At 40.6% G+C, this 27,894-nt stretch overlaps 1 protein-coding gene across 3 annotated transcripts in view; it reads right to left on the bottom strand.

The window, feature by feature from the left end:
* Positions 1-27,894, bottom strand: part of LOC139465777 (hyccin 2-like) — a 252,744-nt gene that overhangs the window by 221,315 nt on the left and 3,535 nt on the right. For all 3 annotated transcript variants that reach the window (XM_071247673.1, XM_071247674.1, XM_071247675.1), the window contains exon 4: positions 7,689-7,823. In XM_071247673.1, the coding sequence (XP_071103774.1) occupies positions 7,689-7,823 (135 nt within the window). The remainder of the gene's footprint in view (positions 1-7,688; positions 7,824-27,894) is intronic.

Raw genomic sequence — 27,894 nt, 5'->3', positions numbered from 1 at the left:
GTTTTATTTTCCAAAAGAAATCTTTAAAATGAACCAATATCAATTGGAAATAATCACTCACAGATTTCATGATTGATTTCTTGGTTGAAAGCAAACTATCATCAATCTCATCATTGAATGGAAGAACAGTTCTATATACACTGGAGGGGAAACTTCCTTAAAGCACCAAATACACTTTCACATAGTTATTTATAATCTTTAAAGTTTTATCAAATGTTAATTAATTACATGAAATGTATATGCAGCATCTAAAATGAAGCATGAAGGTCCAGGCATCCTTGTCTAGATGTTGGTTATCACGAGTACTCACAGATGTCTAGATGTTGGTTATCACGAGTACTCACAGATGTCTAGATGTTGGTTATCACGAGTACTCACAGATGTCTAGATGTTGGTTATCACGAGTACTCACAGATGTCTAGATGTTGGTTATCACGAGTACTCACAGATGTCTAGATGTTGGTTATCACGAGTACTCACAGATGTCTAGATGTTGGTTATCCAGAGTACTTGTTATAAAGAGTACTCACAGATAGGTCTAGAGGCTTGTTATAAAGAGTACTCACAGATAGGTCTAGAGGCTGGTTATAAAGAGTACTCACAGATAGGTCTAGAGGCTGGTTATAAAGAGTACTCACAGATAGGTCTAGAGGCTGTTTATAAAGAATACTTGCAGACAGGTCTAGAGGCTGGTTATAAAGAATACTCACAGATAGGTCTAGAGGTTGGTTATAAAGAGTATTTGCAGGTTAAGAAGACAGTTAAGAAAAACTGGAAATTGAAATCTGGAGATTTGTTGATCCAGCTACTTTCACAAATTCAGATTAACAAGATGTCACTGTATTTCAAAGCTGAACCAAATGGTAAGATAAACTTTACCAAATAACACACACTGCCAGGAAAAGGCTGTTTGTTCTACTGAGGGTTTTGACAGGTAGATTTTATTTCAGTAATGGGTCTAACACCAGGCATGGCCCACAGGGACCAATGGTAGAATCAACAAATATGAACACATTGGTCAAACCATGTCGGCTGACATCTCAATGACCCTTGATAATCCTTCAAGCTAAAGCTTAGATATTGACCTGCCATCTCAATCCTACAAAGTCAGTGAAATTAATTGATTTTGCTGCTTAATTAATCAGCAGCTAGGGATGAAATGCAGCATGAAAATGTAAAGCAATCACAGATAATCCTCAGCTATTTATGTCCTCCATCCCCTCCGATGTAGCAATCCACTTATGGTGAATATCAAGCCAGTGAATTATTCACACATATTCCTATTGGGTAATATTCCCACTTCCTACAGCAGCAACCAGTTTCAGATACCATCAAAGTTCATGGATCACCGACTCCAGTGATGCACCTCATCAAATCAATTCCCATAGTACCAGCCTAATACACTAATTCAGTATTCAGAACAGCTTCCAACCCATTTATAATAAATTAATTATTACATTTTATCAGCACTCACTACCCAACGCATCATATTATAGTACACAAATACCTGGGTGATTATTGGTTATTTTGTTGTTAAACAACACCGTTAGCAATATTCTAGCAATATGACACTGGTCTGTAAATAATGAACTCTGGTCCAGACAATCCAGTGATTAGACCCATAAAGATCCGGGTTAAAATTGGTCTTCAGCAACACATGCTTGTCATAAGAGGCGACTAATGGGATTGGGTGGTCAGACTCACTGACTTGGTTGATACATGTCATCGTATCCCAATTGCATAAAAATCGATGCTCATGATATCAATCATTTGATTGTCTGGTCCAGACTCGATTATTTACAGACTAGCATCCTAAAGCTGGAATATTGCCGAGAGCGGCATTAAACAACAAACAAAACAAAACCACCCAGTGATTGATATTATGAACAGCGATTCACAGTCGGGTTATGATGTCACGCAATCCATCCTGTCACCAAGCCTGACCATCTGAACCATTCAGTCACCTCTAAAAAGGCAACTAACGGGATCAGGTGGTCAGACTCGCTGACTTGGTTGATACATGTCATCGATCCCAAATGCGTGGATCGATGCTCATGATGTCAATCACTGGATTGTCTGGTCCAGAGTCGATTATTTTACAGACCGCGATCATATTGCTGGAATATTGCTAAGTGCCGCATTAAATGACAAACAAACTTATAACCACCATTGGTTGCCTTGCGACCAATTCTACCATGGAATCCCAATGAGGACCTACAGATGAAGAAAACTGTGTACTGCCTTGTTTCTTGAGTTGATGAAATACACCCTCAAACATTCATGTGAACCACATCCACTGTACCTCAACACAGATGCATTGGAAAGCTTTCCATCTGACACTGTGTTAAAACGTGGATGAAAATCAAACATTAAAATCTATAGTTACAGCGGCCTTATTTGTAGCTGTCCATATATGAAGCCAATAATCTTGCTTTTTCTACAACCACCAGGTTTGTCTTAAAAGACTGGTTAATTATTTTCAGATCTAAATAATAACGATACTGTGAGCACGCTATATGATTAATGTTGTGTTACAATTTATGACTTCTTTTTTCAGTCTTCACGAGACTTGGTGACGCTTCCTGTTACTTACAACAAAACAGTACAGTGATTACAAAGCATGTTTTATTTCACCTCAACATAGCAATTTGTACAAGTTTCTCCTGGGGACTGTCAGAGTCTGCTTGTCTAGTCGGTGGGTGGGTCGGCGGGTGAGTGAGTGAGTGAGTGAGTGAGTGAGTGAGTGAGTGAGTCAGTGAGTGAGTCAGTGAGTGAGTGAGTGAGTGAGTGAGTGAGTGAGTGAGTGAGTGAGTGAGTGAGTGAATCAGTGAGTGAGTGAGTGAGTGAGTGAGTGGAGTGAGTGAGTGAGTGAGTGAGTGAGTGAGTGAGTGAGTGAGTGAGTGAGTGAGTGAGTGAGTGGAGTGGAGTGGAGTGGGTGGGTGGGTGAGTGAGTGAGTGAGTGAGTGAGTGAGTGAGTGAGTGAGTGATATTACACAAATCATGTTGTCCTTGCTATAAACAACTGAACTGATACAATGAGCAATGGTAAAACTTACACTGCCTCATAAACTCCATTTCCATATTTTGTTGTTGTCTTGTACAAGTTTGCATAGATCATTGCAAAGAGGTTTTATAGTTCTGTTTTCGTACACATATATCATCTTATTATGGCATGTAATTGTAATGTCGTAGGGAAGCAAAAGTGTTTGTTTCTTTCATTCTTGTTTAACGTCGCACTCAGAAATATTCCAGCTATATGACAGCGGTCGGTAGATAATTGAGTCTGGACTAGACAACCCAGTGATTGATATCATGAGGATCGATCCACACAATTGGGAAACGATGACATATATCAACCAAGTCAGCAAGCCTGACCACCCGATCCCGTTAGTCGCCTCTTAGGACAAGCATAATCGCCTTTCACAGCAAGCATGGTTTGCTGAAGACCTATTCGACCCCGGACCTTTACGGGTTTGAAGTGACACAGACATTAGACAGTAACCACTTTGTTGAAACCCACAAGGACGGGTTTGGTGTTGAAAAGAAAGGGATCGTAATCGGGGCAAACCAGGATTCAAACTGGCCATTACATCCTGGAAATCCTACGTGAGACATCTCTGATTATGGACACCTGTTCCCCCTATTATGTGTGAAATCAACGACTGTATCAACACTTCACATAGAAGTATCATTAATACCCACTGGGAATGAAACCCGGTCTTCGGCATGATGGTAAAACGCTTTAACCACTAGACTACCCAACCACTCCACTTTCAATTTCAGAAAAGTTGTAGGGCAAGTAAAATCACTGAAGGTCTAATGGTTTTTCAGTTTTACGGAGCCAAGGAACTTTCAAAACACAAGGAAAAGGTATAAAAATAGGTGAGTGAGTTGAGTTTTACGCCCATTTGAACAGTATTTCAGTAACATTTTGACATGTGATCATGATGTGGGAGGAAAGCCTGAAGCGATGCTGGTCCTCAACATTTAACACTTTTGTGAAACCCATGGTATGGTACTGACAAACCAAGAAACAATCAGGGAGAACCAAGATGATCCTAAATGATTCTGGTATTCCTAAGGAACTCAAATGTGGACAGTGAATAGCGTCGCTTTAGACTGGGCCAGCCATGCTCTTCCCAATGATGAGACACAGAGTATTTATGTTGTTTTCATCTTTCAATACATTAAATCAAAGCTAAATCCCATTAAAAAGCTCCAAGGGAACGCTGTATTAATTGAGAAATCAATTTGATATTTCCAGCCATAAATGACTGCCCTAAGAAAGTCTTCCATTCCATATTACAAAACTATTTTCCAATACTGTAAAACTTTTACTTTTTCGATGCTGCTTGAAATATTTCCCCACTTGATATCGTGATATTAGTAATTTTCCAGTATTGATGAACGACAGAGACAAATGCATTGGTCATGTCCCAAGGGCATATTGTAGCGGCACCGACAGATGCCAATACAGTTTATAGATTGGTGACAGGGCGTGGCCATGTTGGGATGCTACTTTCCTTTTATCTTACAAACTAGTTCCTTTTATCAATACTTTCTGGGCAGGAACCAGGAAATGATATTGCAAAGACAACTATTATTTTTTTTACAGTATATGATATTTAAATAATAACTACTTGATCACTTTTCTAAAATGTTGCTTTTTGTGACAATTATTATGAGACATAATTTAAATGTTTGATGAAGCCAAATACAATCTTGCTACTGATGTAAGTCATTGCTAACAAAATCAAGAAATTATTCAACTGCAATTTCATGAACAAATAAACAATTATAGTCTAGCTCATTTGAGGGCTTTTTCTGTTATCCGATAACTGGGAACATTGATGGCTGGTCCATGGAAATGGTTTCATTTATCTTGGCATGTGGCTACACTTGAGGGACACAAGATAGAAAAGACTGAATGTTATTTTAATTTATCCACATAAATGCAACAACATTTGAACCTTTCCCATGTTTTCCTAACAACTATTAGTAGAGTTATTATGCATCAACCAAGTCAGCGAGCCTGACAACCCAATCCCGTTAGTCGCCTTTTACGGCAAGCATGAGTTGCTGAAGACCTATTCTACCTCGGATCTTCACAGGTCTCCATATGTGTAATAACTAAAGGTCTTTGATGAGTGTGTAGGGTTTATACATATAATCCCACAAGAATGGTGCTGACACACCTAGAAACTTCATCAGGGCTTAATAGGATTCTTAGCAAATCAAAACGCTATTAAAATACTTTCATGTTGTGACATCAATGTGAAGATATGTTCCACAGTCCAGGGCTCGAAAAATCCACTCGTCCGCTCGTATTGACGAGTGGTAACTGATGTCGGGCAAGCTAAAATTATCAAATACTCGTCCTGACGGACGAGCAGATACTTACAGCAGTTTAATTTATATTTGTTTTGATGTGCGATATATTGACAAGAAAATCACAGCCATTCAGCCGATCGATATTTATGTCGCATATAGCATTAACAATTAGGCTGAGGTTTGTCTCTTGATGTATCTTTGCGCAGGCTTTGCGCTGAAACCAGTCTTTATTTATTGATGTAAGCGGCCGGTTGCTAACTACCGGTGATTCGGTCAAGACACACCCAATGATATAACTTTACAGGATTTTAATGTAAGAGTCGGCAAAAATTGTATCTGAAACTATTTTTTTATCAGGAATAATATATTCCAATATCTTGTTAATTAAGGTGCAGCTTTTACATAACATATTTAAATAATAATAACCCTAAGCGAAGCAGCTGATCGCTATTGCCGGCTATTATTTTTTACATAGAACCAGTCTGACCAGTCACCGTCAAGGCTCCCGTGCACGTGATCGCGAGAACTACGTGTTGACATAGAATCATCCAACAAAATCAAATATGACTTTTAACGAGTCACAGTATGGCATTTATGATACATGTATCCATTCTCTGTCAACTAAAGTTCGTTTCAAGGCGTCAATAGCGGTGATCTGACCGTGCTGTTAATAACGGTGAGTTGTGCGATCTTCCTATCACTTCACACACGACTTCGCCGAAATTAATAAAAACAATATTAAAAGGAATTTTGAATAAAATTAATGAAATAAGTTTCAAACATAAGTCCAGATATACAAAGAACACTTTTTATAGCCAGACAGTGTAATTACATGACTAATTTGCGTACTTCAGTATGGATTTGTTGACATGATATTTCCGGTGTTACACGCTCACGGTAATGTATTTCCATCGGGGAAAAAACATCAAAACGCATTATTTCGTGTATAATGCGCACCCCCTTCTACACAGCTGTGTTTTTTGGAAAAAAATGGTGCACTATACTCAAGAAAATACGGTAAACCAAAATGGCGGATATGAGAAAAACTTTCTCGTCGGAGGGTCGTGCCCACAAAAAGTTGACTGCACAGGCGAAGAAACGAAAACTAAGTCAAAAACAATACGATACTCAAAAGCGAAAATGTGTTGTACAATCTGCGTGGTTAAGTGAATTTGAATGGGCAAAATTTGACGATGATGACAGTGAGTTGCATTGCACTGTCTGTCGAAAATACCCCAAACTATCTGATCCCAAATGTGGACTCGTAACTGGTTTACATCATAATTTCAGAAAAGAAACTTTGAAATTTCACGCTAAAAGTAGGAAGCATATTCAGTGCTGTGAACATGATAAAATGTTTGACAAACCCCAGACTGCGCAGTTTGCCAAGTCAATGCAAAAAGTTGAAAAAAAAACTGTGAAGTTTATGAAAAGCTATTCACAACAGCCTACTATTTTGCAATAGAAGGGGAACCATTTTAAAAATTTCCAAGTTTTTGTCAGTTGCAGTCTAAGAATGGTGTAATACTTGGTACAAATTATTTGAATGATCATGCTTGCAAGGCATTCACCCAATCTATAGCAGATGTGTTAAAGAAAGAAACTGCTCAGGATTTGGAAAACAGTAGGTTTGTCAGTATTTTAACAGATGGTTCAATTTATTTACTTTGTTTTCAGTGGTTATATGGTACATGATACATGATATTGTCTGTTCAGCATTGAGCAATAGGGCAAGTGAAAATTTGGCAGGACGAGTACAAAATAAAAAGTACTTGCCCTGCAGGACAAGTAGGGATGAACAAATTTTTCGAGCCCTGCAGTCTTGCTTGACAACGGTATAAGGATCTATACCGAAACGTCGCAGTCTTGCTTGACAGGGGTATAAGGATCTATACCGAAACGTCGCAGTCTTGCTTGACAGGGGTATAAGGATCTATACCGAAACGTCGCAGTCTTGCTTGACAGGGGTATAAGGATCTATACCGAAACGTCGCAGTCATGCTTGACAGGGGTATAAGGATCTGTACCGAAACGTCGCAGTCATGCTTGACAATGGTATAAGGATCTATTCCGAAATGTTGCCTTTACAGTAATTAAAGAATTTGTTATCCATAAATTGTGTCCACTTAGTTTTTGAGTTTTAAATGTAGATCTGTTCAGAAGAGGGAGTTTGATTGGTTGTTGGTTTCAAGGTCATGCGCAAGAAAAATCCTGTGCAAAGTTATCGAAAAGACAAATGGATCTGCTGACGTCGCTTCTGAAACAAAGCTATGGTGAATTGGGCAGGGTATTTATCATAGTCAGAGGATAAATTCCCCGCTAACGGTGGATGCTAATAGTAGGAGCAAGATTCCTACCTTCTTGTCATTGTGGCTGAGGCAACTGAGATACAGCCAGATGAGAGTCGGGACATATTCCAGGGCGAAGATGCGCAGGTCGGACTGCTTGGAGCGGTAGAACTCGAACAGCTGGTGACACACTGGATCCAGGTGCTGTAAACAGAGGCAGACACTCATACCTTAATGCCTGGTCATAACAGAGCCGCCAAGGCTAGCCATCTACCAAGAGGAAATATCGGAAGCTACTCTAGACCACATGCGACTCGAAATTAATTCTGCCCTTCATGTTCTTGTTTGTTTGTGCTTTTATCTAAGAGGATGTTAGTGAGTGAGTGAGTGAGTGAGTGAGTATGGTTTTTACGCCGCTTTTAGCACTATTCCAGCAATATCACAGCAGGGGACACCAGAAATGGGCTTCACACATTGTACCCATGTCGGGAATCGAACCCGTGTCTCTGGATTACGTGCAGACCGCCATCATATAGCTGCGGCATTAAACGAAAAACATCAATGTATCACTTCTATCCCACATACCAGTTGAGTACCCAGGGAAGCTTTGATCCCCAACATCCTCTTCTGCAGCATCACATGGCTCATGACCCAGCTGATTCTACCTGATTATCTGGATGAGTGCTCATGCTTTCAGTCACTAGTTCGTCTGCTTGTATAGATTATTTACAGGCAGCCTTGACTTTGCCGGTATATTGAGGACGGTGGCATTAGTTTTGAATAAGCACACCCAGCACACCCACACCCACACCCAGCACACCCACACCAAGTACACCCACACCCACACCCAGCACACCCACACCCACACCCTGCACACCCACACCCAGCACACCCACACCCAGCACACCCACACCAAGTACACCCACACCCACACCCAGCACACCCACACCCACACCAAGTACACCCACACCCAGCACACCCACACCAAGTACACCCACACCCACACCCAGCACACCCACACCCACACCCTGCACACCCACACCCAGCACACCCACACCCAGCACACCCACACCAAGTACACCCACACCCAGCACACCCACACCCACACCAAGTACACCCACACCCACACCCAGCACACCCACACCCACACCAAGTACACCCACACCCAGCACACCCACACCAAGTACACCCACACCCACACCCAGTACACCCACACCCACACCCTGCACACCCACACCCAGCACACCCACACCCAGCACACCCACACCAAGTACACCCACACCCAGCACACCCACACCCACAACCAGCACACCCACACCCACAACCAGCACACCCACACCAAGTACACCCACACCAAGTACACCCACACCCACACCCACACCCAGCACACCCACACCCAGCACACCCACACCCCAGCTTACCCCAAAAATGTTACAATATATTGCACTTGTACGATAAACAAGGCCACGTAAATTGGGTAAAGAAACTTAAAACTGTTATTTGTAGATTAGGATTTGGTGATGTCTGCTTCTTTCAAGCATACGGTAATAAAACCGTATTTTAACATGTTACGTCAACGGTTAAAAGACAACTTTTCTCAGGTTTGGCATAGTGATTTATCTGAAAGCCCCAAAATGGCTTATTATGCACAGTTTAAAACATCCATTTTATGTGAGAACTATTTGAGTAGTATTACCGTAAATAAATTCAGAACCACATTGACTCATTTTGGCTTAGTTCTCACAATTTAGAAATTGAACGTGGACGACATTATAATATTCTTCGTGAATTAAGAAAATGTAAAGTTCGTAACTTAAAACATATCATCAAAAATTAATATCACTTTTTGTTAATTTGTCCAGCTTATAGCCATCTTAGCCAAGTTACATAAAATCTAAATTTTACATCTTTACAAATATTCTGAAGTTTAATACACTACTGTCATTGCAAGACCCTATTATCAATATGCATACAGCAAAGTACTTGTTTTATGCCAATGCTGTAAGAACACAAAAACTCCAACATGTATAATGTGCAATTATGTTAAAACTGCTTTTGTAGGAAAGCAAAGAAATGTGTTTTATATCTGATACTGTTTGCACCTTAATTGTATTCCGTCTGTACAAAAAGGCCCGTGGCCTACAAGCACTGAAATAAAAGTGAAGAGTAAGTGGATGGAGTGGGTGGGTGAGTGGGTGGGGTGAGTAAGTGGGTGGAGTGGGTGGGAGGGTGGGTGGGGTGAGTAAGTGGGTGGAGTGGGTGGGAGAGTGGTGTGAGTAAGTGGGTGCAGTGGGTGGGAGAGTGGTGTGAGTAAGTGGGTGGAGTGGGTGGGAGGGTGGGTGGGGTGAGTAAGTGGGTGGAGTGAGTGGGAGGGTGGTGTGAGTAAGTGGGTGGAGTGGGTGGAAGGGAGGGTGGGGTGAGTAAGTGGGTGGAGTGGGTGGGAGGGTGGGTGGAAGGGAGGGTGGGGTGAGTAAGTGGGTGGAGTGGGTGGGAGGGTGGTGTGAGTAAGTGGGTGGAGTGGGTGGGAGGGTGGGTGGAAGGGAGGGTGGGGTGAGTAAGTGGGTGGAGTGGGTGGGAGGGTGGGGTGAGTAAGTGGGTGGAGTGGGTGGGAGGGTGGGTGGAAGGGAGGGTGGGGTGAGTAAGTGGGTGGAGTGGGTGGGAGAGTGGTGTGAGTAAGTGGGTGGAGTGGGTGGGAGGGTGGAGTGGGTGGGAGGGTGGTGTGAGTAAGTGGGTGGAGTGGGTGGGTGGAAGGGAGGGTGGGGTGAGTAAGTGGGTGGAATGGGTGAGTGGGTTTAGTGGGTGGGAGGGTGGTGTGAGTAAGTGGGTGGAGTGGGTGGGTGGGTGGGTGGAATGGAGGGTGGGATGAGTAAGTGGGTGGAATGGGTGAGTGGGTGGAGTGGGTGGGGGGGTGGGGTGAGTAAGTGGGTAGAGTGGGTGGGTGGAAGGGAGGGTGGAAGGGAGGGTGGGGTGAGTAAGTGGGTGGAATGGGTGGGTGGGTTGGTGGCAGGGAGAGTGGGGTGAGTAAGTGAATGGAGTTGGTGGGTGGGAGAGTGGGGTGAGTAAGTGGGTGGAGTGGGTGGGTGGGTTGGTGGCAGGGAGAATGGGGTGAGTAAGTGGGTGGAGTGGGTGGGTGGGTTGGTGGGTGGGAGAGTGGGGTGAGTTAGTGGGTGGGTGGGTGGGTGGGTGGGTTGGTGGATGGGAGAGTGGGGAGAGTGGGGTGTGTTAGTGGGTGGGTGGGTTGATGGGTTGGTGGGTGGGAGAGTGGGGTCAGTAAGTGGGTGGAGTGGGTGACTGGGGGAGTATTAGTCGGAAGAGTGGTCTGGTGAATGGGTGTGAAAGTGAGTGAGCAAGCAATCACTAATGCAATAGTCTGTTCTAATAATTAATAGACCTAATAATCCCCTTCTCTCCGTTACGAACAAGAGGCAGCACCAGGAATACAACATCAAAGATCAATACCTCATGCCAACTAATATGACTCAAACCTTGCATCCCCCATCAGTTCTGATTTAACACCTATTTTGGGCCATTGTAGCGCCCGAACAGCCTGGGAGGAAGCAGCTGGGGTCCACCATTACTCCATATTTACTATGCATGGAACGTCCTCAAGTGGATAGTATCATGTCTGCGAAACTGGGATGTCTACAAAACTATAACTTTTCTCTTCGTTACAAATAATAAAAGAAGTTGTTATCCATAAAAAAGTGTCATGCATTCAAATAACTCTTCTGAAAGTATGGAATCAATCCCACTTAGGGAGACAAGGCTATTGAGACTCCGCTCTATGAGCACATGACCAGAGTATAAACGTGTCTCTACAGAAATAACTCCGTCACAAACCCGCACAGGACGTCACAAATGGTTTACACACAATTTACCATGAAGAATCAAACTCAGGATATATTTGCGGTAAGCAAACAAACCAACCACTTGGCTACCATCTTGTGTAAAAGAAGCGGGTTTTTTTTACATACACTGAAACTATGGCAAGTGGAAGTCTTCAATAATATTTAACATTTGTTAAGTTACATATAGGGCAAGACAAGCTAATATTAGACCATTAGGATCCTGCTAGTGCCACAGTTACAGTGTCTCAAACAAGGTTACTGGCATTACTGAATCTATTTCTGCAAAGAACTTAAAATGTGATGATAATTCTTTCCATAAGAGCTGAGGTGGAAAGCAATTTTTATTTTCACTCGTCCATACAAAGGATCTGCTACCAAGGTGCCATCAACCTAATGGTAAAAGTGCACAAGGAAATGTCTCGGGTCCTTCCTGAATTTAACTCCTTTCAGACTAGCAGACATGTGAATTTCAACCCCTGATGTCCACAATGCTGGACATGCATCACCATGGCTCATCACCATACTCATAAAATTCATCAGAGAAATTAACCTGAAATGCTTACTGGACGAAAAAATATGTGAAAACATGAGTACTTCCCTTACAAAAGCGTTCAGTTACTGTCAGTATTAGATGGACAAACAAGGGCTAGTGGGCTGAATTTCTATCTGAGATCAGGGGAAGGCTCCTATTGTATGGACACAAACAAGTTATGGAATGTAATTACCATATTCGACGTAATAAACGCCCAGTTCTAATAAGCGCCCACGGCGATATTTGCTAATATATTGGCAAGTGAACAATCCCAATTAGCACCCCTTCCGATTGATCAATGTACACAAGACTTATTTATTCGTGTATAATACGGACTCGTGTTTTATGCACCCTTAATTATGGGCAAATAAATTCTGGAAAAATATATCTGTCGTATATAAACAGTCAGGCCGTCAGCATAAACCATAAAAAGTCTGTTTTTTCCACCAAAATAATATTCCAATAAGAGCACCCTATTTCTAATTTTGAGAGCGCCCTGGGCGCTTATTATATTGAATATGGTATGTCATGTTACACAACATTTCCCTCATACATCTATCATTGCAGTACCTGTCAATGTAAGATAAATATATCTTAAAAATAGACATACTGCCAACTACCATTTTCATATAGAACAAGGACCCACCTACATCTTTTTGGATGGGATCATTTAGAAAACGTATCAGATATGCATCACAGCATACGTGTACAGTCTTACATTAATTTATAGATGTATTTCCAAAAAAATATATTGTGATTTCAAGCAGCTCGTATATGTATTTTCTTGAGCATAGTTTGCACATTTAAAAAAAAAAACATGGCTGTGTAGAAGGGGGTGCACATATACAATAATGAGTTTTGATGTTTTTCTCCCTCAACGCAAAGACATTACCGTGAGCACTTAACACCAAAAATACCATGTCAACAAATCCACACTAAAGTATTTTTATTCAAAATTTCTTTTAATATTGTCTTAATTGATTTCTGTGAAATCGTGTGTGAAGCGACGGGAGGTCGCACAACTCACCATTATTAACAGCAATCAGGGTCAGATTACCGCTATTGACGCCTTGAAACGAACTTAAGTTGACAGAGAATGGATAAATAAATCATAAATGCAATACTTTGACATGCTAAAAGTCATATTTGTTGTAGTTTGATGATTCTATGTCAACAATGGTTCCATGTGAAAAAAAATAACCGTCAATAGCGATCAGCTGTACCGATGTGCTACACTTAGGGTTATTATTATTATAAATATATTTAGTAAAAACTGCAACTAAAATAACAAGATATTGAAATATATTATTCCTGATAAAAAATAGTTTCTTATACAATTTTTCCCCCTATCCTTGCATCAAAATCCTTTAAAGATATATCATTGGGTAAGTTTTAACCAAATCACCGGTAGATTCCAAGAAAACGTGTGTACAGCTGATGGCTGTTTCTGGCTTAGTTTACGAGAAAATATACAAGGTAATCTTAATCCCTGGATGTAAAACAATGCCTAGCAGAACAAAAAATACAATTTAAATGGTAAATCAACACGTCTGGTGATTTTTTATCTCAAATTTCAAATTTGTACTGACAAAGTTTCTTATCACCTGTTCGTTTACCAGAATTCACTGAAGGGGTACAGTGTAATTTTTTCTGCACATAATATTCTAAAAAAAAATCCAAAATACTGAATCCACTAGAGAGGGGTGTGCATTATACTTGGGTGCGCACTATACTCAAGAAAATATGGTGGTTTCAGAAAAAAGTTAAATAAACTAGGACCTTTCGTCAGCTTTTGTTTTTCAGATGCCACAACAAGCTCATGGCCATTTGTGACAGGGATACAAGACCGAAAATGAAAGTTTGAAGCCGTTTTGGCCTTGTAATTGAACCAGCGAATCAAAACATGTTAAACTTATCATTACTGAATGCTAACTGAAGACTTTGGACGTTACAATACAATAAACGATGAAACTTGGCATTGAATTAGAGTTAATAGTTAGAGGTACAATCAAAAAGTAGTTCGGGGGGGGGATATCATGTTGCGCCCTTATGGCACAGTGATATTTATTTTTTGCGCCATTAAGGACCTTTGTGTGTAAAAGTCCCCATGGCTGCACTCTGAAATGAACACAGCATTTGCAGTGGTGAGTGAGTGAGTGAGTTTGGTTTTACGTCGCTTTTAGCAATATTCCAGCAATATCAAGGCGGGGGACACCGGGAATGGGCTTCACACATTGTACCCATGTCGGGATTCAAACCCAGGTCTTCGGGGTGACGAGCGAGCGCTTTAACCACTAGACTACCCGACCGCCTCCATTTGCAGTGATGACTGGCAATAGGCAACTTCGACCATAAGACCAAGGCTCTCCAGATTGATTGTTTGACATTTGTCTAAGGTTTGCCAAATGTTTCAGAGGTAAATTATTTGGTGTAATGATATTCCCATTCCGTGTATGGACAGTCTCCGAGGACATATTACATCCATCCACTGATATACGAATGTCATTGATGTCAATAGGCAGCCCTACTGATATCTGTAACTCAAGTACATTCACAAAGGTCATAGATACAAGCTGCCAATGCAGGGAAATCACGCACTCAGAAACACACAGACACACACAAACAGAGACAGACACGTACAGACAGAAACACACACAGACACACACAAACAGAGACAGACACGTACAGACAGAAACACACAGACACACACAAACAGACAGACAGACACAGACAGACAGGTTTACCGGCACAACCACAGACACACACACACACCACAACACAACACAACACAACACAACACAACACAACACAACACAACACAACACAACACAACACAACACAACACAACACAACACAACACAACACAACACAACACACACACACACACACACACACAGGCTCAACCACAGGCACAGACACAGACACAAACCCCGCGCTCCCACACGCATGCACGCACGCATGCACTCAGCACAGACAGACAGGCATACAGGCACAACCACTAGCACAGACACATACAGACAGACACAAGAACAGCCAGACACACAGACTTGATTACCACTGTCTCAGCACTCAAGCTCGAAACTAGTTACTGATTAAAAGAGAATACTCTTAGGTAAAGGCCAACACCCTATCCCTTGTGTTATACAACTGTCTTATGTTAAGGTATCCCCAGACAGTGTTTGAAAGTCTACAAGTTCTTCTACAGCATTTGAATCTAAGGAACCGAAAACTTAACATTAGTTCACTTTCATGAGCAGCTAAGGAGGAGAAGAAATCATAAGTTCTGACTTCTAAGTGATATCATGTTACTGCTTGATGAGTTAAAGCTTCAGAGTAATTCCTACCATTGACACACACTCAACCATTTTCGTAATTATTATGTATCACAACAGCACTGACAAACACATACACAATAATATTTCTAAAAAAGCATAAACTATCCTTCACGCACAAAAATAGCTCCCGTCACATCGTGATTCGGAATAAGAAGTGTCCCACCTTTAATCAAAACATATTAGCATGACAACTGACACACGGGCATTAGACTGTCATAACAGTCGGAGAGTTCCAACCTGGCAAGATAATGTCCAAGTCCCCATTTCCCAAGCAATTGGCACTAATGCAAGCCTCTTACATTGCTATATGCTATCATTTTCCCAATCCGATCATTTAGACCATTACAGAACATAAGCCTATTACAGCAGCAGTAGCAGCAGCTGAGATGATTTACCATGTAATTAATTACCTTTGTGTGAGTGATGTAGAAAAACTTGGGGGATGAGACGATGTGCTTGATGTCGAGGGGTTCTTAAGTACATACTATATTAGCAAGGGGTTACAAGTGCAGCAATAGATACTTTGCTCGAAAATAGATTTGCGATTTATTTGAACTTTGAGTCGTAGAAACATTATCTTAAGCTGTATTATTGCAGTTTTAATGTCAGCGTTGAAAGAGATAAACTGTCTAAAATTCTGATATTATATCATGGGTAGACACAATTGGTCTTCTGTAACCTGGGGGTCATTTTGGTATGGTTAGTTATGTTTGTTTGTTTTGTTTTTTTGTTATTGAACGCCGCACTCAGCAATATTCCAGCTATATGACGGTGGTCTGTAAATAATCAAGTCTGGAATCCAGTGATTGACATCATGAGCATCGTTCCACACAATTGGGATAGGATGACATGCATCAACCAAGTCAGCGAGCCTGACCACCTGATCTCATTAGTCGCCTCTTACCACAAGCATAGTCGCCTTTTACGACAAGCATGGGTTGCTGAAGACCTATTCTACCCTGAATCTTTAAGGGTCTTGTAACATTTGAAGAGGAAACAACTCAAAATGTTCACGAGTCAAGAACTAGCAGACTAGTGGCCATTTCTTTCCTTGTATATGGTGCAGAAAAAACACCTGAATATAGGTTCAGGAAAAAAAAAAAATTTCATGTCAAGATTTCTGTTTTAATTATTCAGTAAACAAATAAATTCTTACGAATGACTGCAAATATTAAAATTAACGCAAGTGTGAATTAAAAGTGGTCTTTGTTTGCATTACTGAAACTTTGCATTTATGTCTCCAAAATATGAAACTTGTCAACTTGCAATCAGACTCTTTCTACACAATCTCAAACAGTTTTTAGGCAGATATGATGTCATTTATGAATGCAATGATGTCATCAACCATATAAGGTGAGGTGAAATGGGGCTGAATGTCACATTCAAGATTACTGCACTTATTCAGCGACATGCAATGTACACTGTTCTGCTTTTACCATTCCAGCCTTCTGTTGGTTTTAGTGTGTTAGACCACTGAGAGCCCATACCACAGTTTAACAAGCATACCCCACTTAGACACAGTGCTTGTTATATACCCTTAAAGCCAAGAGCCAGGCAGGGTAACAACAAGTATCATCGTTTAAATTCTTTTGGTATGACACAGCCAGGAGATCGAACCACCGACCTCCACCTCCATCAAACAGACGCACTGTCTACAAGACTATGAAGGCAGTCAGTTAAAATAGTAGACTAACTTAATGACTTAAGTGATAGCCATTAAACACTTTGGTGAACACACAAACACAGCTGATTCAATTTCACAATCAGCTGATCCTGGAAGCTAAGGGACACGATTCTGCATAGAGAATTGCAGTTGCTTACCAAAATATATAGTTTTGTTTGTTTGATTGTTGTTTAATGTCGCACTCAGCAATATTCCAGCTATATGACGGCCGTCTGTAAATAATTGAGCCTGGATCAGACAACAAGTGATTGACATCATGAGCATCGATCCATGCAGTTGGGATACGAGGAAATGCATCAAACCAGATCAGAGAGCCTGACCACCCGGTCCCGTTAGTCGCCTCTTACGACAAGCATAGTCGCGGCTTATGGCTAGCCTGGGCTGCTGTAGACCTATTCTACCACGGATCTTCACGGGTGCCAAAATAGAAAGAGTGAAACCTTGTTTAGCTGGACAGTAGTCAAGATGACTAATACCCCGTTCATATGCACAACATTTAGTGTGGGTAGCCACACCAGAATAGACTCCACACATAGTAGCCATATAGGGAATCAAATCAGAGTCTCTCCTGCATGACGAGCAAACGCTTGTATAAAAGTAAACAATGAAGGGGAGGTTTCCAGATAGACAGGGTCAGGGATTAGCAAGGTTTCCCTGTATTAGTTGTTGTATGTTGATGAGGAGATCTACTTTAACCATCAAATACATTCAGTCTGAGAAACAAAACACACAGCAAATTCAGAAGTTAATTTTAATTTTCACCAGTCAACAAACTATTTGCTTCAGAGTTGCCATCTTCCTCATGGCAAAAGAAATAATCCACAGGGAACATGGGGAACTAGTGAGGTGAAATGGGGCTTAATCATGTTAATGTCGCATCCAAGATTATTGCACTTATAGCAACATGCATGCATGCACGTGTGTGTGTGTGTGTGTGTGTGTGTGTGTGTGTGTGTGTGTGTGTGTGTGTGTGTGTGTGTGTGTGTGTGTGTGTGTGCGTGTGCATGTGAGTGTGTGTGTGCATGTGCGTGTGTGTGTCTGTGTCTGTGTGACTGTGGTGTCTGTGTCTGTCTGTCTGTTTGTACTTGTCCGGACTGCTGCTGATTTATAGTGCTAGCCCACTGAGATACGATGCTGTAGTTTAACATGAACACCCCACTCTGACACAGAATACTGACTCCGAGCCGAGCACCAGATAGGGTAGCAACAAGTACCATTTTTTTAACGTCTTTTGGTATGACGTATGCCCTTCCGCTCTCCGGGCGGACGTTCTACCACAAGACCAGGGAGGCTGTCCACAGGGAACTGTCTCTAGTCCTTCCTAAACCTGCTGAATCATGCTAAATTTGAACCCAGTCCCAGCTTGTATACACAAGGGTCTGAACAGTTTCCTAATGCAGGGGAGGTAACTCTTTCAGAAGCCATGGCAGCATAACATTGCCACTGCTGTTAATATTACCAAAAAATATTATACTTTTGAACACTTTTGTAAAATTCTTACAAAGATCAAACTTATCTTAGATAGTTAAGAATGGTGTTTTCATAAAACGGCACAATTCTAGAGTTTGCAGCCAGGAATCAGATGATCAGCATGTCCTTGACAGCAAGATGCCCGATCTCTGTGACTCCAATACCTAATCATATCACACATCACATCACATGAACCGTATCAAATCTCAGCCGACAGTGGCATAGTTTAGATGTATGTGCCATGCACCCAGTAACCCCATCAACTCGGACGATAAATTACATAAATCGATTTAATGCATGATTTGGCAGTGAGTCACCCTGCAGTAAATGTATTGATCTAATGCTCCTTTCAATTGACATGTACGAAACAAGTAGAACCTTAGATTAGAAAATAACATTTACGTATGCTCCATGCTGCTTTCAAAGAAAGTAATTTCCTCATTTAATCGAGCTAAAAAAACAAAATGTAACATACTGCTCAACATCACCGAGGTTGGTCGTCCTGATTAAATGGGAGTTTTCTCTCAAAATTAGGGTCAATCAGTTCATAGTTCTATTTATCACATTTTTGTTGATCCAGCTGAAACATGCTACTCAAGTTTTGATAGGGATATTAGTTCTAATCGTGAATCATCAAACTCCCTTTGGACAGAGAAGCGTAAATATTCTGCATTTTTTGGAGTCCATCTTAATGTTTTCTGAATAAACATGATAAAGGAAGAAGGATTTCATGTCCAGTTAATTCCAGAAAAACACATCTAAACTTTATCAAACAATATCATAATTTAGTTTCATTCTTAATTTACCATTTACTATTTGATGACAGGAAAATTTACATGAGCATTTCTAGAAAAAAATAGAATTTTAGTAAGAAATCATACTTGATGGAGAGAAAGTGAGTATATCATGTTTCTTAATGCTTTGAACAGGTAACATTTAGTTTTTGTTTGTTTGTTTGTTTGTTGTTCAATGCCACACTCAGCAATATTACAGATATGGCGGCAGTTTGTAAATAATCAAGTCTTGACCAAACGATCCAATGACTGACATCATGAGCATTGATATATGCAATTAGGATACGCTGACATATAGCTGATATATTGCATAGTGAATCGTTAAACTAGAAACAAACAAAACTTTTGATCCAGAAAAGGGAGACAACTCTGCACAGCATTATCAGTTGGCCACCCTTCGCCGTCAGTGTTTCGAACAAACCCATTATTATTGAATGATAAATATATTTTAACCACTTCCTAACAATAGTCAGCAGCAATATCTTCTGTGCTTAAATCTGCAGATATTCTGCCAGTATTCAAGAAAGTATGGATCTCTCCATCTCTCAATTGTTTTATGTAAGAAGCACCAGGGATCCAGCCATCTTAAGCGCAACTCACACGGCTCGACACGTCGTAACAGCATGCCGATTTCAATACAGTGAATATCGACTGATCGATTTACTACCACTCACACGATTCGATCTGATGATTGAGTGTCGATCTCATGATTGTCTGAAGCAGACGTGGCAGCAGTCATCTGCTGCGCGATATTGTGTGAAGCAGACGTGGCAGCAGTCATCTGCTGCGCGATATTGTGTGAAGCAGACGTGGCAGCAGTCATCTGCTGCGCGATATTGTCTGAAGCAGACATGGCAGCAGTCATCTGCTGCGCGATATTGTGTGAAGAAGACGGCAATGCCCAAACAAAGAAAGAGAGAAGTTGTTGGACGAAAGACCAGATTCTCCATCGCAACATGCATGAAAGAATTAGAAATTGAGGATGAACAGTTGAGGTATAGCTTCTTCGCAGCAGACGAAGCCATGTTTCCTGCTTGTGTGTAAACAAATATCACATGACATCAAAATGAAATCTGATTGGCCGCGCCACATCCAACCTGATGATTAGCTATAACAGACTCTACACACTCGCGACACAATCAATGTGTTTTTGAGCAGCTGATTTGTCCCTTTTGTCGAATTTGATTAATCACTCAGACGATATGACTCGCTCGAATTGTACCCATGTCGGGAATCAAACCCGGATCTTCGGCGCGATGAGCAAACGTTTTAACCACTAGGCTACCTGACCGCCAGGAATATCACGGCGGGGGACACCCAAAATGGGATTCACACAATGCACCCATGTGGGGAATCAAACCTTGGTCTTTGGTGTGGCGAGTGAAAGCTTTAACCATGAGGCTACCCCACCGCCACACTTGTTTGTAAACTAGTCGGTCAGTTGATTGCAAGTTCCAAGTTTATACATGGTTTTGGAAGCAATGACTGGTGACGCCATACTATAGTTTAGAGAGCTTTTTAAGATTATCATCCGACATAAGAATGACGGAATATGGATCTTAAAGATTGTTATCCAACCCAAGAACCCCTGAACTAAAGAATTTTAAGACTGTTATCCAAAAGAAGAATGCCCAAACATATGGATTTTTTTACAATTGTCATCCAAAACAAGAATGCCCAAAGATAAGGATTTTTAAGAATGTTATACAACACAAGAACGCCAAAACATACAGATTTTTAAGAATGTTATACAACACAAGAACGCCCAAGCGTACATATTTTTAAGATTGCTATACAACACAAGAACACCCAAACATACAGATTTTTAAGAATGTTATACAACACAAGAACACCCAAACATACAGATTTTTAAGAATGTTATACAACACAAGAACACCCAAACATACAGATTTTTAAGATTGCTATACAACACAAGAACACCCAAACATACAGATTTTTAAGAATGTTATACAACACAAGAACACCCAAACATACAGATTTTTAAGAATGTTATACAACACAAGAACACCCAAACATACAGATTTTTAAGAATGTTATACAACACAAGAACACCCAAACATACAGATTTTTAAGATTGCTATACAACACAAGAACACCCAAACATACAGATTTTTAAGAATGTTATACAACACAAGAACACCCAAACATACAGATTTTTAAGATTGCTATACAACACAAGAACACCCAAACATACAGATTTTTAAGAATGTTATACAACACAAGAACACCCAAACATACAGATTTTTAAGATTGCTATACAACACAAGAACACCCAAACATACAGATTTTTAAGAATGTTATACAACACAAGAACACCCAAACATACAGATTTTTAAGATTGCTATACAACAAAAGGACGCCCAAACACATGGATTTTGTTCTAAAACATGGAACTACAGAACATCCTCCTTACACTCCAGACATTATCTACGTTGCAAGAGGTCATTTTATTTCAGGCATGTACAGAATCACTGCTTCCTAATCCAGATTTCTAAGTTGAAAGATGAGTGCATCTTGCATGCACCATTGAGTTAGCCATGAAGCAGATCAATTAACACAATGTATGCCCAATTAACACTGAAACTGACACATGGTAGATGTTCCCGAGACTGATCCCAGCTTAGCAGTAACACATGTACTCCTTTGATGGCAAAATAATCCCATGTCACGCGGTGCAAGTACGCTGGTCTACGTGGAACTTCAACTGCTGTCTTTTCATGTATTCTTTTTGACTGACAGATCGGAATCATTCTCATACAGTAACCTGTCCAGTAAATTAGGTGTAACATGGCTTTGAGCAGGTATATCACAATGTGTCAGCTTACTGTGGGAGGGCGGCAGAATGTGACGCAGATTGTAGACACGTACTGAGAGCATGGCAAGATGCTTACTGATTGAGAATTGTAATACAGAGATGAGGTGAGGTGAGGTGAGGTGAGGTGAGGTGAAATGGGGTTTAACGTGACGTTGTGTTCAAGATTATTACACTGATATACTGACGTGCAAGCATGTGTGTGTGTGTGTGTGGCTGCTTGTACTCGTCCAGACTGATGCTGATTTATAGTGCTAGCTCACTGAGATACCATGCCGCAGTTTTACATGAATACTCCACTTAGACACAGTATACTGACTCCGAGATGACAAGTCCTTGTTTTAATCCCTTAATGCCAGGCAGGGTAACAACAAGTAACATCTTTTACTGTCTTTTGGTATGACGCGGCCAGGGATCAAACCCCCGGGCCTTCTGCTCTCCGGTCAGATGCTCTACCACAAGATCACGGAGGCGGTATGTAATAAAAACAGGTCATGAATTCAAATAAAAAAATGAGCAGACTCTGCAGACTATCTAAGGGAGGCAACTCTGTACACCACCATAGACAACAAGGATACCTGGGCCCAGGACTACTGTCAAAACCAATCTCAAGGTCACACCTTTCATTTATGGTTTAAAATAAAATCTCACAAATTAACTTAGGCTGGTTAAAACATAACTATATTAGTGTAGCTCATTTTTGGGAATTCTATTTGACATAACGTGTTTTGGTAAAAGAGAAACTCTTAATACTGATTTATTTATATCATTTCATTAAAGTTTCAGCTCAATCATTATCATATTCTTAAAAAAGTGAGTTTCTTTTAAATTGTAAATAAATAAAATATAATTTAATGTAACTGCCAAGACTAAATCTAAAGCAAATTGTAGCGATCACTATCATTGCACACCATCAGCTCTCTGGGTCTTTTGTTTGTTTGTTTGTTTGTTGTTTAACACCAGACTCAGCAATATTCCAGCTATATAACGGCGGTCTGTAAATTCTTGACTAGACAATCCAGTGATTGATATCATGAGCACTGATCCACGCAATTGGTATACGATGACATGGATCAAACAAATCAGTGAGCCCGACCACCCGATCTCATTCGTCGCCTCTTACGACACGCATAGTCGCCTTTTACAGCTGGCATGGATAGCTGAAGACCTATTCTACCCCGGACCTTCATGGGTAGTAGCATAGAACACAATTCTTATTCTTAAATACACTGAGTTTATAGGTTTTTGCCATTTTTCCACAAAAGAAACACAATATTCGAATCTGAGTCCAGTAATGATGCTACACACCTCCTATATGTTCAGACTCATCCCCGTCACTTTGGAGAAGAAGTCTCATGTTTACTGTCAGCAACAGACAATTTGACCAATAAAAACAAATGGTAAAGTACATACCGTATTTTCTTGAGTATAGTGCGCACCCATGTATAATGCGCACCCCCCTCTAGCGGGTTCAATATTTTGGAAAAAAAGAAATTTGTATATTATGCGCAGAAAAGTTTTACACCGTACCCTTTCAGCGAAGTCCTGCAGACGAATGGGTGATGAGAAACTTCGTCAGTACAAATTCGAAATTTGAGATAAAAAATCACCAGACATGTTTATTTACCGTTTAAATAGTATTTATTGTTCTGCTAGGCATTGTTTTATATCTAGGGATTAAGATTACCTTGTGTATTTTCTCGTAAACTAAGGCGGAAACAGCAATCAGCTGTACACACGTTTTCTTGGAATCTACCGGTGATTCGGTCAAGACACACCCAATGATATAACTTTATAGGATTTTTAATGCAAGGATAGGCAACAATTGTATGTGAAACTATTTTTTTTTATCAGGAATAATATATTCCATTATTTTCTTAATTATATGCAGCCTTTACTAAACATATTTAAAATAATAATAACCCTAAGCGAAGCAACTGATCGCTATTCCCGGGTATTATTTTTTACATGGAACCAGTCTCACCAGTCACCGTCAAGGCTCACGCGCACGTGATTGGGTGATCGCGAGAATTTCATGTTGACATAGAATCGTCAAACAAAAACAAATATGACTTTCAACGAGTCAAAGTATGTCATTTATGATATATGTATCCATTCTCTGTCAACTAAAGTTCGTTTCAAGGCGTCAATAGCGATATTCTGGCCATGGGTGCTGTTAATAATGGTGAGTTGTGCGATCTTCCGATCGCTTCACACACGATTTCGCCGAAAATTAATAAAAATAATATTATAAGGAATTTTGAATAAAATTAATGAAATAAGTTACAAACATAAGTCCAGATATACAAAGAACACTTTTTATAGCCAGACAGTGTAATTACATGAATAATTTGCATACTTCAGTATGGATTTGTTGACATTGTATTTCCGGTGTTTCGTGCTCACGGTAATGTCTTTCCATGGGGGAAAAAAACATCCAAACGCATAATTCATGTATAATGCGCACCCCTTCTACACAGCTGTGTTTTTTCGAAAAAAAGTGCGCACTATACTCAAGAAAATATGGTACTATACTGCTAAAAATATGTTTAAGGACCATCTGATTCTTTCATTCCACTATGCTTAATCTGCCATGGCATGGCAGTGTTAGAAACTAACAGTTTTCATCCACTAGTCCTTATAATGATAACATATAGCAAAACCCTTAAAAAGGGTAATTTTCTACTAGTCCTTGTAATACCTTTACCATTGGGCAGTTTGGCAAGGACTATATGACTAGTGCCAATTTCTAACCCTGCATGGTAGATTAACTATAGTATTATGAAAGAATCAGATGGTCCTCAACTTTCTTGGAGTAGAATATATACATATTTTGCTAAATGTGTTCATTATCAGTATGTCTACATCTTTCAAACCTGAAGGCGAATGCAGTCTCAATGTAAATTTTCACAGTCTTACTTGTCATAGATGTATTGCTCCATCTTGCCAACATGGGATCTATGTGAACAAGGGGAGACAATCCAGATATAGACCTTCAGTGACCCAAGCTTGCCCTTCATTCTATTACTCCAAGAGCATTTTATGCCATCACAGCTTCACTCAATTCAAACTGAGAGATTCAAAATCAGTCTGGCATAATCAGCTAGGTGATATTATCATATGATTTTTGTTTTATGTTTTAGATACTGAGTTAGCAATATTCAAGTCATATTAACCTATTAACCTGGCCTGTAAATAATAAAGTCTTGGGCAGACAAACTAGTGGTTGATATCATGAGCAATCACCCACATCGTCATGGAACAATGAATCTGAACTAAGTCAAAAAGCCCCAAAAGCTGATAAAATTTAGCTGCCCCTTATGAAAAACAGTAGAGAGCTCTCAGGTCCCTAGGGAATCAAACAACCAAAACATTCATTTTAACATAATGATTTCATCTCAATACAAGCAGTCTGGTACCTAATCCAATCAAGATCCAGGGTAAAATAGGTCTTCAGTAACCCATGCTTGCTGTAAAAGGCGACTATGCTTGTCGTAAGAGGCGACTAATGGGATCGGGTGGACAGGCTCGCTGACTTGGTTGATGCATGTCATCGATCCCAATTGCGTGGATCAATGTTCATGATGTCAATCACTGGATTGTCTGGTCCAGACCCTATTATTTACAGACTGCCGTCATAAAGCTGGAATATTGCTGAGTGCGGCGTTAAACATCAAACAAACAAACAAAACCTAATCCAATCTAATATTAGATACTTAACATGTTTGGATTCGAGGGAGGAAAAGGTCAAGTCTATGATTTAAAATACTTGATTCTGACTGATCAATCAGGTGTCAAATCACAATAGCGCTTGATTGAAACTACTGATTTCACAGCCTTGTCATCACAAAAGCTGATATTTTTAGCAAAGTGCTTCTTACTCAATCATTGTTGGTCACCATTCTAAAATAATGACATAAAATCATAGGCTACAAAAGGGTATACAGTATGGATTATGGGTCAAAAACACGAGAATTTGGCCTTGGTATATAAACATGTCACCAAAACGTGGTGATTGGAGTGTATGAGTTGGCTGGCGTGACTATAAGTTCAGCGTATGTGGGTCAACTGGCAGGAAAAACAGGCATGACCCTGATCGCTGGGAGTGGGAGGTGACCATGGTGATGCTAGGTGTGTTCGTGTGAACTGTTTTTTAAAAAGCTGAGAACCTTTGTTTAGGCATGTTTCCTCTTAGGATAGAAAGAAGAAAGAGAAATACATAGTGTGAGATTGGATAAGTTTAATAAACATAGATTTACATTTACTAAAAGTATACAGTATGGATTGTGGGCCAAAAACACTAGAGAATTTGGAAGAGAGTGTTTTCTAGTTTCAGAGGAATCAGAGATCTTGAACATTGGCACTTTTCCATATCGGACACCTTTTGTGTCATGATGTTTGTTTGTTTGTTGTTTAAAGCCGCACTCAGCAATAGTCCAGCTATATAATGGCAGTCTATAAATAATCAAGTCTGGACCAGACAATCCAGTGATTACCATCATGAGCAACAATCCATGCAATTGGAATATGATGACATGCATCAACCAAGTCAGGGATCCTGACCACTCAATCTTGTTAGTCGCCTCTTACGACAAGCACAGTTGCCTTTTACAGCAAGCATGGGTTTCTGAAGACCTATTCTACCCTGGATCTTCACGGATCTTGTGTCACTGATAATAGTGACACATGGTGTTGAACTAACAAAACATTGCAAGGCTTGCTTAAACTTGTTTGGGGCGCCCCCTTCACATCAGCTTGTGAAGTAGGTGTGCTACATACTCTCGATACCTGTAATATATGTGAGAAGTGAGTGAGTGAGTTGGGTTTAACGCAGCTTCGAACCGTATTCTGTTATCATGGCTATATCATGGCGTGTGAGCTTGATGTGGGAGGAAAGCCCAAAGCAGGTCTTAGATGGTTACCACTTCGGTATATCCATAAGCATGGGTATGGTGCTGACAAAGCTAGAAACGTAATCGGGGCAACCGGGATTCGAACCCATCATCACTGGTTTCTGGCATGCCCAAGGAACGAAACTCTACACAAGGAATTTTGGTGCCTCAGTCGACTGGGCCACCCGTGCCCTGAATATATGCAAATAAAGTACAATGATGTAGTACAATGAGATCATATACTGTTGTTGATAACATTCCAGCGCCAAACAGGCAGCTTGGGTTGTATATTCCCCAAGGAGTTGAGAATGATTCTTGAGTGCACACTGATCCAGTGACTGCGGCAATAAAAGCACTTTGAGTATGAGTGAGTGAGTGAGTATGGTTTGACGCCGCTTTAAGCAATATTCCAGCAATATCACGGCGGGGGACACCAGAAATGGGCTTCACACATTGTACCCATGTCAGGAATCGAACCCGGGTCTTCGGCGTGACGAGCGAATGCTTTAACCACTAGGCTACCCGACCGCCCCCACTTTTAGCTTGCCTCTGAGTGGTGTGAAATACGCACAATATAAATGGCCTATTATTTTCATTATCATTACTGAGGTTTCAAATTTTCAGTTCCGTTATCTCCAGTTTATCTCTATATTCACCCTGATAAACATCACTTCACAACGTCTAGAAGGGAGATGCATTTACAACTGGCAAAACAAATCTGCTATTTGATGCACTGAAAGTATGTTTGTTTGATGTTTAATACTGCACTCAGCAGTCAGCAATATGCCAGCTAAATGATGGCAGTCTGTAAATAATCGAGTTTGGATCAGACAATCCAATGATTGACATCATGAGCATCGATCAACACAGTTGGGATACAATGACAA

This window comes from Haliotis cracherodii, unplaced genomic scaffold, assembly GCF_022045235.1.
Source record: "Haliotis cracherodii isolate W230 unplaced genomic scaffold, xgHalCrac1.p SCAF_18, whole genome shotgun sequence".
NCBI lineage: Eukaryota > Metazoa > Mollusca > Gastropoda > Lepetellida > Haliotidae > Haliotis > Haliotis cracherodii.
The sequence above is the reverse complement of the archived record's forward strand: the minus strand, read 5'-3'. Positions and strand labels throughout refer to the sequence as shown.